The following is a 16174-nucleotide window of genomic DNA, read 5'->3' on the forward strand; positions in this document are numbered from 1 at the left end:
TAATCAGGTCTTGGCTGATCTGTATTTTAATTCCGTCTACCCGCCTTGGTTTAATAGCCCTCAATATTCTTACCTAACAAAAAAAATCGAGCAATATCAATTTTGAAATTTTCAGTTGGCTCCCTGCCCCAGCCTTTTTGGGAGAGAGTTCCAGATTTTTACTACCTTTTGTGTGAAGAACTGCTTCTTGACATCTCCCTAAACAACTTAGCTCTAATTTTAAGATAATGCCCCCTTTACTTGGACTCTCTCAATAGAGGAAATGGTTTCTCTGCATCTACCCCATCAAATCCTTTAATCATCTTAAATACTTCAATGAGAGCACCCCTTAATCTTCTAAACTCAAGAAACTAGTATCCAGTTCAGATCACAATGAAGGATGAAGAAAGAAATCCTCTTGCCCTTTTTCCAATGTATTGCTTGTATAGGAATAGCATGCTTTTGCACTTTGTTAAATCAGTATTAGATAAAAATTAATTGCCAGCTGGGCAAAAGCTCTCTGTGGAACAGTGTATAACTGCCCACAAAACCTTTGAACAGTAAAGGGACATATCACCTTAAACTGCAGGTGTAGCAATCTATGGACCGGCCAGTCGTTGAAAAGGCTGCCCCCTTGGTGGTTCAACCCTGCATTTTCTTCATATAGACCAGGAAGGTCCTGTTTCACCTTCTGGCCAACTAGGCTGATCTTGGCCTACACGGTGTCCTCAGTGCCCCTGGGCTAAGAAGGGAAGAGAGAAAACAGTAATCAAAGACTCTGTTCTTCATTAATAAGTAGTGACACCCCAACCCACCAGGGAGTGTATATGTCTGGGGACCAGCTTCTACTTTACTCCACCAAGGAATCAATAGAGTAGAAGTTCACCTGGGCCTCTTTTTGGACCTTGACATGGCACTTCATAGGGACGGCGCGTCCCAACCTCAAGGCCTGAATTTGGGCCTCAGACCTTATTGACACATATGCAAGCGGTTAGGAGTCTGTGGTATGTTCACAGGCAGGGGGTTGCCAACGCTCCAGGGTTGTCCTGGAGGCTCCAGCATTTGAAGATTAATCTCCTGGACCCTGCTGTAGGAGAAAATCCATAGGAAGCATTATAAAAGTCATTTTTTTCTCATTTTTTGAAGACTCTAATTATTACTTATAAGAGATGAGGGAATAAAGGCCATTTCACCAACAGTCAAGATTAAGCCAATTAGGGTAACAAAGTTTATTTGATTTCCAATTGGCCTTGGGAAGGCAGTATGCCCAGATGATGGACCAGTGGTGGTGTGTGTGACGGGACAATTAGAGGGGAGAGGCCACAGAACCACCAGGAACACACCCAGCTAGAGTTGGCATCCCTAACTCCTGCTCCTCCTGCCTCCTCGGGAGGTGTTTTCTCAGCCTTCCCACTCCAATATAAATATGGAATAAAAACATACTTGTGATGACCCGATTAACATAAATGAGGGGTGTGATGGCTGTTTTAGGCAGCAGCCCGATTTCTTCAGGACAGGAAGAGGTGAAAGGCCATGCGGTTAGGGGTGTACATCAGTATTAAGAAAAGACCTGGGAAAGTTAATTATCTTTAATAGTTACCAGAATAAATCATTTTTCACAAGATAGCACATACAAGTACAACATCTTCTGATAAATAATTTTGTATAAAACAGATAAAAAGCACTTTACAAAAACAAGGAAATCACTTAAAAATCTGGACTGAGCTTGGCAGGAGAAGCATGGAGAAAAGCTGCTGTTCTGTGCACGAGAAGCAAGGCAAAGGAAAGTCCTAGTCCAAAAGCAACATCACATTCCTGAGCTACATAGCTGCCCTGTAACGTCCTAGAATTAATTTATAATTACAAATAAGTTAAAACACAAAAAAAACTAACTTCAAGTGCAGTATCAGAAATAAGCAAGTGGTTACCATGTAGTTGAACAGTGTTTAGAAGTTAATGCATTTGCTACACAAAACTATTTAAAAAAACTATTACATTTTGTAGTTCAAGCAGCTCTTTTGCTGTTAGTGGTTGAAAGAGAAACTCAAATAATTATGAGCTGATTACTGGATTCAGGCAAGCTCGCTGTTCCAACAAACATAAAATCACAAGGCAACACAACGAGAATGTGCTCAGAGACTTCTAGGAACTGTAGTTTACAAGCAGCTTGAGACGCTGTCCAGTCACAAGGAAGGGTGCAGAAAGTGCAATGGCGGAGGAATACGTTGGGAGGTCTTTCAGACGTCAGCCGTTGAGGTGTTGGTGTTAGTCTTCAGCCTCTTCTTCCACTTGTTTAATGACGGGGACCCCTAAATTTACAAGAGGTTACATTGTCAAAAAGATGTCTGTTTGCCTTCTGAAAACATAATACTCACCCATAGCAAGTGAGTAAAGCTGACCATTCCACTGTAGAAAGAGCATTTACACAGCACTTTTCATGACCTCAGGACGTCCCAAAGCACTTCAAAAGCCAATGAAGTACTTTTGAAGTGTAGTCACTGTCATAGTGTAGGGAAACGCAGCAGCCAATTTTCACACAGCAATAACCCACAAACACCAATGATATAAATGACCAGTTAAACTGCTTTAGTAATGTTGGCTGAGGGATAAACTTTGGCCAGGATACCAGGAAGAACTCCCCTGCACTTCTTTGAATACTGTCATAAGAAATAGGAACAGGCCATTCAGCCTTCAAAGACGAAACGACTCAAATTCTGGTAGTAGTGGAGACTGGAACCCGCGTCTCCGCAGATACAGGAACCTTAACCCAGTGCGTTCGACCACGCTACCACACTGTGGGATCTTTTACTTCCATTTGAGGGGAGACAGGGCCTCAGTTTAAAGTCTCATTCCAAATATGGCACCTCCAGACAGTGCAGCATTCACTTTGTAAAGCAGCGAAGTGTTAGCCTAGACTGTGTGCTTAAGTCTCTGGAGTAAGACTTGAACCCAGGACCTTCTGACTCATTAGGTGAGAGTGCTACCCACTGAGTCACAGCTGATACCTTGCTTTTTTTTTCTTTGGTTAAGTACTTCCGGCGATGTCTGTGCACAGCATGCACGGAAACTGCAAACTACATAGAATCACATACAATATACAGCACAGTTACAGGACGAATTTCTCCTGAATTCCTTGCTGTATTTATTAGATTGATTCCCACAAGTGGAAACATCATCTTTACGTGTACCCTATCAAACCCCTTCATAATTTTAGGACCTCTAGCAGGGCATCTCTCAGTTTTCTGCTGAATCTTTCCCGATAGTTATAACTTCAAAGTTGTGGTGTTACCTTTGCAAATCTTTACACCTTTGCCAGTGCTTCTATATACTTTTTATGATATGGAGACTAGAACTATGGTCTGAGCTATTCTCACTGATGTGACAAAATCCACTTGCTTGAAATCATTAAATTATTACTCTGCTGGTATGACTCTGAGGCTGAATATTCCCTTCCCTTACATACAGCCAAGCCCATCAGAAAGGGAAATTACCAAACCAGACTCCACCAGTGTGTGGCAGTGAGCATCAGTGTGTACGGCCTTGCTTCTCAGATATCCACTGTGTAAAGATCTGATTTATCTACTTCTCAGTTGGTATTCTCCTGACTGGGCCCCATCTTACACCCTCTGTAAACTTGAGGTCATCTGTGCCAATGTCGTAACTTGCATCAAGTCCTGTTCACCCATCAGCCCTGTGCTTCTTGACCTACGTTGGCTCCTGGTACAGCAATTCCTTGAATATAAAATTCTGTTTTCAAATCCCTCCATGGCCTCACACCCCATCCCCGCCTTCACTATCCTTATAATCTCCTCCAGTCCTACAACGCTCCAAGATATCTAAACTCCTCCAATTCTGGCCTCTTGAGCATCCCCGATTTTCATCACTCCACCATTGGTGGCTGTGCCTTCAGCTAACTGGGCCCTAAGCTCTGGAATTCCGTCCCTAAAACTCTCTGCCTCTCTCTCCCTTTTTTAAGTCACTCCAAGCTTTCGGTCACCTTCCTAATATCTCCTGGAGTGGCTCAGTGTCAAATTTTGTCCGATTAGTCTCCTGTGAAGTGCTTTGGGATGTTTTACTATGTTAAAGGTGCTATATAAATGGAAGTTGTTGTAGATCAAGCCCTTTGATTTGTGCTGACCGTTATATTTTATGACGTCGCTCACCATATGTACTGGAATGCAAGAGGATTCAGGTTAAAATTGTATTCATCCATAATAGCAGAAGAGTTCACTAGTTCTTGTGTGCATATGACTGAGCACATGGACTGTTTTTGTCTACAACAGGAATAACGGGTAAAATGAACATACCATCCAGCTTCTTCAACCTAGTGAGCCTTTTTGTTGCTTCCTCCACCCAGCTGCCTTCAGACGAGTATTTCTCTTCAATGGGGTTCCCTACAAAGACGAGGTCGACCAGATTGGGAAGATCGGCCAGCTTGCCGAACTCAGCTGAAAGTTAAAAGATACAGTCAAAGTTGTGTGCGTACAAGGGGCAAAGAAAGAGGCAGGGCAGCGGCAAGATGGGGTGCGCGAGGAAGACAGGGCGTGCAGGGGAGACAGGAAGATAGAACAAGGGAGTCAGAGACCGAAGAGGGAGTTTTAACTTGACAACACGCTGGGAGCTTGGGAGTCTGGTATCACACAGGAAACCTGAGAGTAAGTGCAGCACTGCTATCAATGACATTTTAAACCCAGCAACTGTACTTGCATCTGATTTTCGGGTTCCTGATCAATTAGGTTGAGCAGGTGTGATGATAACCCGCGTGAGTTAATTTCAACTCAAGTACTTAAAGGTGCACTGCAAAGATAGCAGTTGATGGATTCTGGAGATTGAACTGTCAGAACGGAGACACAAAGTTCTAAGTCTACAGCTCGCTTTAGTTATGACTTTCTGGATGTGACGCTGGGGGCTGTAAGGTCCTACAGGGAGATACTGTTTCTTAATGAGGAATGAAACATACCAGTGAAAGAAAGGTGGTGTGGCTGGAGGTGTGTGGTGACATCTTCCTGGATTCAGTGCCGAAAGCAGTTTAACAACCTGAACAGGTCATAAAATGTGAGTACAGAAGCACTTTCAACTACATCCTGATGTATCACCCTGAACCCCGTCACTCTGCCTTCTCAAGCCTACTCCTCCACATCACTCCTCACACCAACTTATCTCACTGATGCACCCATCCTGTCTATGCACTCCCTCAAATCCCCTATCTGGCCATCCACCTCTGACACTCACCCTCACCTTAATACAAAGTCATGCCTCTCCTTCACAGTCACAAATGTCTGTTCATTCATCTGTTCGACACATGCCATTACTCTCACGCAGAGGTCTCTTCTTTGCCTTTTTGCAGAAGAGAGCACAACACTAGGGAGAGGCAGAGAACTGGAGGTGGTCCTCCATCAGACTCGCTACTAACATCTGCAGAGGAGGCGACACTGGAGAGCAGCAGAGTCACAGTGTGCCAGGCCATTGGAAATGGAGCTGATGACACAATTAAATATCACAAGCCACATGGCATACGACACTCACTAGTGACAGAATTAAATATCACAAGCCACATGGCATTCCATACTCACTGGTGACAATATCACGCCACATGATATACAACACTCACTGGTGACAGAATTAAATATCACACAGTCGCGTGGCATACAACACTCCCTAATGACAGAATATCACAAGGAATCAGCAAGGAAGATAATTGGGTTTTCACCCGGTGTCTCTCACATCACAAGTGAGCAAGAGCAGAAGTTGCAGATAGGGACAACCATAGAGAGCCGCATGAGAAGATGTAGGACACTCCAAGCTCTGCTCAATTGGACAAAGATGCTGAACCTCGAAGGTCGGCAAACGGGATATTTCTGGAGCAGCAGCAAAGAATGTGCAATGTCCTGGCTGGCTTTCTAGCCACGCAGTGCAGGTTTACTGAAAGATTGAAGGAGTCCATCTAAAGCATGGATGGCATGATGTCACGGGCCTTGATATTTTCGTCCATGGAAAGAACAGCCATCTGCACGGAGCATCAAACAAGTACACGCAGGCTCTCACCAATGGCTTGCACACTGTGAATGCCACCTTAAAATAGGATTGATGAAACCCTAGCCTTGGTCATTCATCTCCCCAATGATTTGCTGCAAAGCGCTCTCCAACTCATTGCTGGCAGGAAGTGCAGGTGGGCCATGAGAGAGATGATGGTGATTGGGGACATCGAAGTGGGGACTGTTCTAAAAGCATTTCCATTTCTTATCACGGCTGAGAAATTTGCATATGCCTGCATAATCATCTTTTTGTTGTTGCACACCAGCTGTACGCTGATGGTTCATGAACACTCCTGGGTGAACGGGGTGGGCGATGCCTGGATTGTCACATGCTTGCAGTTGATAGAGCCCTGCATCTGTGGAAAGTTGTAAACTCAAGTGCCTACTCATTCTGACTGGCAACATTGGTGAAGTGCACATAACTGCCAGCACTGGCAAAAATGACAATAGTCACCTGTGCAATGCATTTGTGGGCAGTTGACCGTAAGATCAACAGCACTGTGGGTCTACACATGGACTGCAGCGGTTCAAGAAGGCAGCTCACCACCACCTTCTCAAGGGCAATTAGGGATGGGCAATAAATGCTGGCCTGGCCAGTGACGCCCACATCCCATGAATGAATTTTTTAAAAAAAGTCACCTGTGCAATGCATTTGTGGGCAGTTGACTGTAAGATCCTGCAAATGTCTCCAGCAGACCATTGGATTGAGTGTGAGGCAAAGAAGTGGAGGGCAGTATTTACTTTGATAGTCACTGGTTAAGTGGTCAGCAGGTCTTCTTCCAGCAGGCTGCAAATGTCTGGCAGCACCTGAAACAAGACCCTGAGCCCCCCAAGACACTAGTGTCCGGATATGTCCCGGAAACTGATCCTCTACTTGCAACACCTCGTGTTGTGGATATTGCCTCCTGCGAGCTGCACCCCTCTGCTCATCCCCTCTCTCCTGAAGAGCGACAGGTCTGTGGGGAGGAGACTGCTGCTGGTGTTGCTGGCACTGCGCCTGCTTCTGCTGATGCTGCTGGTCATCTTAGTTCTCATCTGAGGTCCAAGCTAAAACAGCATAAGCAACACTGATGCCAATCTGAGATCACAGCTGCCAAATGGAGATCAGATACACAAACCTCCAAAGCAGTGAAAAGCAGCTGTAAAGTAGTGGCAGAAATCTCTCAGAACAAGTATTGAGCAAAAACCTTTCACACAATTAGGCAAGAAAACAGCTGTGAGGTTTCAGTATTATGGGAATTTTGCTTGTCATTTCTTCAGCGCCTTCAATTGCTGTTGTGTTCTTGCCTCATTTTCAGTGGCGAGTTCCAGGAAGTCTAGGACACCTGTGCACCCACAACTAAATCCCAAAACCCCGGCTAAAACCACTCTTAATGAGATAGTAACTTATTGCAATTAACAATCCGCCTCTCCCTGCGTAGCAGTTAAATACGGAAGTCAGCAGGTTAGAGCCAGCTTCCGGACGTGTTAATAATTTCAGTGCTTTTAACTGCACATCACCCCCCCCATCCCCCACCCCAACCGCTACCAAATCCACATTCTCTTGGAAGTTAAAATTTCCAAGAGTCAGAGACAGAGGGCCCAATTTTAACTGTAAGTGAATGGGTTTTGAGTGAGTTAAAATCTCACCTAGAGAGTGTCAGAGACAGGGATATAGTTAGATAACTTAAAGGCATTATTTAAATAAATGAAACACTGGGAATTGCCCATTTTGATCTTATTCCTACACAGGTTTGGTCATACGACAGCCAATATTTCATTCTATCCCATGCAAATTAAAATATACCCTCAAATACATCACGGGGAGCGTGAGACACGGTTAATCAGATTTCGGCTTAAAATGGAGGATTGTATGGCAGGGAAGTCCAGCCCAGAGAAGATGGATAAATGTCTGTTAAACATCCAAAGTGATGCAAGATTATGCAGCGGACTGCACGGCACACTTGTTCACTAATATCACTGGGCAGAAAATGGAACGAGGGGAGATTTAACATCCCTCCGCTGCTGGTACATGCACATGGTATGTATGCGGAAGAGGAAGATATGATGCTAAGTGTGCGCACCAGAAGCACAAGGCCTGAAAGAAAGAAAACTTGCATTTATATAGCGCCTTCCATAACCTCAAGATTTTCCTAAGCACTCTGCAGCTAATGAAGTACTTTTGAAATATAGTCACTGTTGTAATGTAAGAAATGTGGCACCAATTTGCACACAGCAAGATCCCATCAACAGTAATGAGAAACATCTGTTTCAGTGATGTTGGTTGAGAGATAAACATTGGCCTGGATCCTGCTCTTCCAATAGTACCATGGGATCTACTACATACACCTGCATGGGCAGACAGAGCCTTGATTTAACATCTCATCTGAAAGATGGCACATCAGACCCCTGATCAGGGTTTTCATGATATTAAGGGCAACAGATAGGATAGATAGAGGAGCAACTATTACTGTTGCTTGGGGAGTCTACGTCTAACAGCCACCGTTTAAAAGTGAGAGCCAGACCTATTAGGGGGAGGGTGGTAGAAGTTTGGAATTCTCTTCCACCAATGGCAATTGATGCTAGATCACTTGTAAATTTTAAAACAGAGATTGATAATAGCTTTGGTTAACAAAGATCTAAGGGATATTGGGCAAATGTGGGAATGTGGAGTTACGTCGCAGATCAGCCATGACTTCACTGAATGGTGGAACAGGCTCGAGGGGCTAAATGGCCTACTCTTGTTCCTATGACCAGTGCAGTTCTGAGGGAGTGCTGCACAGAGTGTCAGATTAGATTATAGGTTCAAGTCTCTGGAGTGGGACTTGAACCCACGACCAGACAGGGATGATAGCTACCCACTGAGCCAAGACTGCCACCATTCCATTGCTTAGCACTGACAACCTTCATCATCAGTGCGATAATTTAAAGCCTCAAATATACAGCTCTGATGATCATTAGCATAACCAATACATGAATCCACTACAAGAGACTTGCTCTGTGAGGAATGAAGCTGTTGATTTAGTACCAGTGACAGGTTTTGCCTACACAGGAACCGAAGGAGGTTGTTCAATCCTCAAGCCTCCTCCGCCCTTCAATTCGATCATGGCTAATCTGGATCTACCCACCTTGATTCTGTAACTGTTGCCTAACAAAAACCCATCAATCTCAGTTTTAGAACTTTCAATTTAGTCCCAGCCTCAACAGCTTTTTGAGGAAAGAGAGGTCCTGATTTCCATTATTATTTATGTGAAAAAGGGCTTCCTGACATCACCCCTGAACAACCTAGCTCTAATTTTAAGGTTCTGTTTGTTCTAGACTCCTCTTCCAGAGAAAAGAGTTTCTCTCTAACCACCTTATCAAGACTTGTAATCATCTTAAACACCTCAATTTGATCACCCTTAGTCTTTTATACTCAAGGGAATACAAGCCTCGTCTATTGCACAAATGAAACACTTTTATCAAGTCTATGGCCCAGAAACTCATCTATGCCAGCATTTATGTGCCACACGAGTCATCTGTTATCTATAGTTTAAGCCTGCAGCACAGATGCAAATTCAAATCAAATCTGTTACTGACATGTGGAGGCCAGAAATATACAGCCAGCAGCTCTTTGTAGTGGCATGTAGGGGATAAAGTAGGTTACTATAAAATAGAAGCATTAGATATCCATTTAAATGGGGCATTAGTCCAGAGTAGGCATGAGGTGACTGGGTCACTATAGGGATGGTGAAGAGGGAGTCTTTAGAGTGTGATCAATGAAACAGACATTGACCTTTCCATTAGGTTAACAGATTAGGATACTATGGAAATTGCAGACTTGGCCACAATGGGAAGGGGAGGTATCACTAATGCTGTAGCCTAATCTCTCCCAAATAAGGTCAGAGAATGTGGAGCCAGGAGCCAGGAGACATGGAGCAGAATGGCGAGCTGGCTGCAAGACAGAAAGCAGGTAGGGGCAGAAAGGAGCGATTCAGAGTGACAGAAGGTGGGAACTAGGGTCCCACTAGAATCAGTGCTGGGACCAATGCTATTTACAGTTTATATTAATGATTTAGACTTTGAGATCAAAAACAAAATAATCAAAAACAAGAAAAATAAGGTCATCACATATTACTTGGAAAATAAGAATCTAAATGGGGTACAGGAGTAAAGGGATCTGGCAGTACAAATACACAAATCTTTAAAAGTAGCAACACAAGTTAATACGGCTATTTTAAAAAAGCAAACCAACCACTGGAGTTTATTTCGAGAAGGATCAAATTGAAAAGTAGAGAAAAGTTATGCTAAATGTGGTTAGACCACAGTTGGAAGCACTGTGTACAGTCTGGTCACCATATTATAAAAAGAATATAGAGGCACTGGAGAGGGTGCAAAAAAGATTTAAAAGGACGATATCAGAACTGTGAGGTTATACCTAACAGGAAAGCATAAACTGGTGAAAGCTGAGGGGTGACCCAACACAGGTCTTTAAAATTATGTAAGATTTTAATAGAATAGAAAAAGTTTCCACTTGTGGGGCAGAGCAAAGCCAGAGACCAACAATATAAAATTGTCACCAAGAAATCAAATATAGAATTCAGAAGAACCTTCTCTTCCCAGAGAATGATTAGAATGTGGAACTTGCTAACAGAGAGTAGTTGCGGTGAATAGTATAGATGTATTTAAGGGGAAGCTAGAAAAGCTTATGAGGGAGGAAGGAGTAGAGGGTTACAGTGATAAGAGTTAAATGAGGAAGGATGGGAGGAGGCTTGAGTGAAGCTTAAACGCCAGCATGGACTGGTTGGGCCAAATGGTCTATTTCTGTGCTGTATACGTAACTCTATAACCCATTTCCTCCATGGGTTACCCATAGGTGAGTTTAGTAACATTTTCACCTTGCAGACAGAAAGTCATGGTTTCAAGCCCCACGCTAAGACTTAAGCGCATAATTTGGCTAACCCCAGTATAGCGCCGAGAGAGGGCTGCGCTCCCGGAGGTACCATCTTTCGGGTCAGACGTTAATCAAAGCCCGGTCTGCCTGCTCGTAAAAGATTCACTATCTGAAGAAGAACGAGGAGCTCTCTTGATGTCCTGGCCAACACTCTTCCTTTAAACACCCTCACACAAAAATAATTTATATGCTTATTCATCTCATCTGGAGTTTCTGGGAAACTGCTGTATGTAAACTGGCAGATATTTAAATACATTAAGTGGGTTTTTAAAATGCATTCATTTATGGGGTGTGGGTATCACAGGCAACACCAGCATTCATTGCCCATCCCTAATTGCCCTCGAAGGTGATAGTGAGCCACTGTCCAAAACTGCTGCAGTCTGTGTGGTGTAGGTACACCCACAGTGCTTTAGATAGGGTGTTCCAGGACTTTGACCCAGCGACAATGGAGGAACGGCGACATATGTCCAAGTCTGGATGGTGTCGGACTTGGAGGGGAACTTGTAGGTGGTGGAGTTCTGACATATCTACTGCCCATGTCCTTCTAGGTGGTACAGTGCGTTGGGTTGGGCAGTGCTGCTGAAGCCTGGGCAAGATACTACATCTTGTATACAGTACACAATGCAGCCACCTCCCCTTGACTTTCAATAGCATTAACATCCTGGGGGTCACCAAATGACCAGAAAATTTATTGGACAACCCACATAAATACTGTGGCTACAAGAACATTCGATGGCAATTAACACACTTCATGACTCCTCAAAGCCACCATCGAACAAAGCAGGAATGTTAGAATACTCTCCAATTGCCTCAATGAGTTCAGCTCCAACAACACTGAAGAAGCTTGACAGCACCCATAACAAAGCAGCCCGCAAGCTTGGCATACCATCCACAACCTTAAATCTCGATTCTCTCCACCTCCAGCAAACAGAGGCTGCAGTGTGTACCACATCTACAAGATGTAGTAACTCACCAAGGATTCTTCAACAGCACTTCTCAAACCAGTGACCTCTACCACACAGAAGGACAAGGGCAGCAGGCACGTGGGAACACCACCACCTCCAAGCACCCCTCCAAGGTCACACACCAGCCTGACCTGGAACATATGTTGCTGTTCCTGCATCGTTGTTGGGTCAAAATTCTCTAACTCCCAACCTGAGAGCACTGTGGGAGTACCTTCACCACACTAACTGCAGCTATTCTAGAAGGTGGCTTACCACCATCTACTCAAGAGTAATTAGGGATGAACAATAAGTGTGCTGATATCAGGTGGAATGTATCAAATTGGCTTAAGACTGGCATCCGTGATGGTGGGGACCTCAGGAGGAGGCCAAGATGGATCAGCAATTTGGCACTTCTGGCTGAAAATGGTTGCAAATATTTAAGCCTCATCTTTTGCACTCACATGCTGGGCTCCGCTGTTGTTGAGGGTGGGAACATTCATACAGCCTTCTTTTCCCGCTAATTGTTTAACTGTCCACCACCATTTATGACTGGATGTGGTATGACTGCAGAGCTTTGACCTGATCCATTGGTTGTGGGATCGCTTAGCCATCAATAGCATGCTGTCTCTGCTGTTTAGCATGCATATAGACCTGTGTAGTAACTACACCAGGTTGGCACCTCATTTTCAGGTATAGTTGGTGCTGCTCCTGGCATGCTCTCCTGCACTCATTACTGAACCAGGGTTGATCCCCTAGCTTGATGGTAATGGTAGAGTGAGGGATATGCCAGGCCATGAGGTTACAGATTGTGCTGGAATTCTGCTGCTGCAGATGGCCCACAGTCTTAATAGTGTATCCATTGTTTTAATTATATGCAGATGGAGGGTTCTAATTGGGGTCTCATTTGAGCATTTATAAAAGGACTACTTGTGTGCCAAACAGTGGAAACAGCATGCGATAGACAGAGCTAAGCGATCCCATAACCAACGGATCAGATCCAAGCTCTGCAGTCCTGCCACATCCAGGAGTGAATGGTGGTGGATGATTAAACAACTGGAGCAGGTGGCTCCACAAACATCCTCAATGATGGGGGAGCCCAGCACATCAGTGCAAAAGGTAAGGCTGAAGCATTTGCAATAATCTTCAGCCAGAAATGACGAGATGATGATCCATCTCAGCCTCCTCCTGAAGTCCCCAGCAGATGCCAGTCTTCAGCCACGTGATATCAAGAAACGATTGAAGGCACGGAATACTGCAAAGGCTATGGGCCCCGACAACATTCCGGCAATAGTACGGATGACCTGTGCTCCTGAACTTGCTGTGCCCCTAGCCAAGCTGCTCCATTACAGCTACAACACTGGCATCTACCCAGCAATATAGAAAATTGCCCAGGTATGTCCTGTACACAAAAAGCAGGACCAGGACCAACCCAGCAATTACCGCCCCATCAGTCTACTCTCAATCATCAGTAAAGTGATGGAAGGTGTCGTCGACAGTGCTACAAAGCAGCACTTGCATAGCAATAACCTGCTCACTGATGCTCAATTTGGGTTCTGCCAGGGCCACTCTGCGCCTGACCTCATTGAAGCCTTGGTTCAAACATGGACAAAGGAGCTGAACTCAAGAGGTGAGGTGAGTGACTGTCCTCGACATCAAGGCAGCATTTGACCAAGTATGGCATCAAGAAGTCCTAGCAAAACTGGAGTCAATGGGATTTGGGGGGAAAACTCTCCGCTGGTTGGAGTCATACCTAGCGCAAAGGAAGATGTTTATGGTTGTTGGAGGCAATCATCTGAGCTCTAGGACATCACTGCAGTAGTTCTGCAGGGTAGTGTCCTAGGCCCAACCATCTTCAGCTGTTTTATCAATGACCTTCCTTCAATCAAAAGATCAGAAGTGGGATGTTCGCTGATGATTGCACAATGTTCAGCACCATTCACAACTCCTCAGATACTGAAGCAGTCCGTGTACAAATGCAGCAAGACCGGGACAATATCCAGGCTTGGGCTGATAAGTGACAAGTAACATTCGTGCTACACAAGTGCCAGGCAATGACCATCTCCAACAAGAGAGAATTTCACCATCTCCCTATGATATTCAATGGCATTACCATCGCTGAATCCCCCAATATCAACATCCTGTGGGTTACCATTGACCAGAAACTGAACTGGAGTAGCCATATAAATACTGTGGCTACAAGAGCAGGTCAGAGGCTAGGAATCCTGCAGCGAGTAACTCATCGCCTGACCCCTCAAAGTCCACCATCTACAAGGCACAAGTCAGGAGTGTGATGGAATACTCTCCACTTGCCTGGATGGGTACAGCTCCAACAACACTCAAGAAGCTCAACACGAACCAGAACAAAGCAGCCCACTTGATTGGCACCCCATCTACAAACGTTCACTCCCTCCACCACTGACACACAGTGGCAGTAGTGTGTACCGTCCACAAGATGCACTGCAGCATTGTACCAAGGCTCCTTCGACAGCACCTTCCAAACCCGCAACCTCTATCACCTAGAAGGAAAAGGACAGCAAATGCATGGGAACACCACCACCTGCAAGTTCCCCTCCAAGTCACACACCATCCTGACTTGGAACTATATGGTCGTTCCTTCACTGTTGCTGGGTCAAAATCCTGGAACTCCCTTCCTAACGGCACTGTGGGTGTACCTACCTCACATGGACTGCAGTGGTTCAAGAAGGCAGCTCACCACCACCTTCAAGGGCAATTAGGGATGGGCAATAAATGCTGGCCCAGGAACAAATTAAAAAAGGGAGACTCTTATGGAGATTGGAGAAGAGTTTGAGTGAGGAGGTATATGTTTGTAATCCTTTTACTCTGTACAATAAAACTGAAACGGAGGAAATATAGGCATTATCCTTCCCCAACAATCTTTCTGGAATTTAACAGTGCCTAATGGATGCCCAGTTTTAAGCAGCTAGATGTGTTTTGAATCAATGCCATTTAGCACAGCGGTAATGCCACACATGATGGATGGTATCCTCAGTGTGAAGACTGGACTTTGTCTCCACAAGCACTGTGCAGTGGTCACTTCTAATAAATACTATCATGGAGAGATGCATCTGCTACAGGTAGATTGGTGAAGACAAGGTCAAATGGGTTTTTCCCTTGCACTGGTTCTGCCACAAGCCCCATTTGGCAGATATGCCAGCTCAGTCAGTAGTCCTACTACCAAGCTACCCTTGGTGATGGACATTGAAATCCCCCACCCAGAGTACATTCTGTGCTCTTGCTACCCTCAGTGCTTCTTCCAAGTGCTATTCAACATGAGGAGTACTGATTCATCAGCTGAGGAGGATGGTTGGTAGCAATCAGAAGGTTTCCTTGCCCACATTGGAACTAATACCATGAACCAATATTGACGACTCCTAGGATTACTGCCTCCTGACTATACACCATTGTGATGCCACTTTTGGTAGCTCTGTTCTATCAGTGGGACAGAACCTACCGAGGGATGGTGGCGGAGGAATCTGGGACATTGGTTGATAGTCATACTAATAGCATCCTACCGATGTTGGGCCACAGCTTGACTCATGGATGGGACAACTCTCCCAATATTGGCACAAATCCCCAGAAGTTAATGAGGAAGACTTTGCAGGGCGAACTGGGGTGGAAAGTTTTGGGATGTCCTGAGGACATGAAGCATTATGTAAATACCAAGGAGTGAATTTCTGTCAGTGAGGGAGCAAATGAGTTCATAGTGACAAACTCTCAAGCATGCGATGGGTGATTTTGTCACAGAGGGGTGTGCTTGTACTGACTGTGATACAATAGGACAGACATCTTTCTATTGGTAGATTAGCAGTCCTGAGCTTTAGAGGTGGAATATTGAGGAATTAAAAACTATACAAAGTAACAAGCATCAAAATAATCTTTAAAGCACAAAGATGGTGAAATTCAAATTGGATTCCTACCATTTTTTCCAGCAAAATTATTGACAGGAAACATTTAACTGTTGAGTTGCATTGGTCTGATATCATGAATATAAATGTAGAAAGACTAGAGAAATAAGTTATTGGAAGGTGATCACTGCAATATAGAGCTGCTCAAATCTAAATTAGGTCAATTCTGCCAGCCCCCAGTATCAAAATAATGGTGCGATAATGCAGTTTCCTTTCACTGCTATTTTCTTCCCTTCATATCTGTATCTGGTGCTGTACACTGAAATATTTTTTACAGGTACATCTTGCTTTAATATTTATGATACTGAAATGCACGGCAAGTCAGGTAGTGTCTGTTAAGAGATACTTCAGAACTGTGTCAGAATGACGTCAACTGTG

General features: G+C 44.5%; 1 protein-coding gene across 1 annotated transcript in view; it reads right to left on the reverse strand.

Annotated features, from left to right (window-relative positions):
* Positions 1-1325: 1325 nt before the first annotated feature.
* dnal1 (dynein, axonemal, light chain 1) overlaps positions 1326-16174 on the reverse strand; it is a 37475-nt gene continuing 22626 nt past the window's right edge. Inside the window, exons 7-8 of the mRNA XM_068038398.1 lie at positions 4287-4427; positions 1326-2288 (exon numbers count right to left, since the gene is read on the reverse strand). Of these exons, the coding sequence (XP_067894499.1) occupies positions 2245-2288; positions 4287-4427 (185 nt within the window). The 3' untranslated portion in view covers positions 1326-2244. The remainder of the gene's footprint in view (positions 2289-4286; positions 4428-16174) is intronic.

The sequence above is a fragment of the Heterodontus francisci genome, chromosome 9 (genome assembly GCF_036365525.1).
Source record: "Heterodontus francisci isolate sHetFra1 chromosome 9, sHetFra1.hap1, whole genome shotgun sequence".
NCBI lineage: Eukaryota > Metazoa > Chordata > Chondrichthyes > Heterodontiformes > Heterodontidae > Heterodontus > Heterodontus francisci.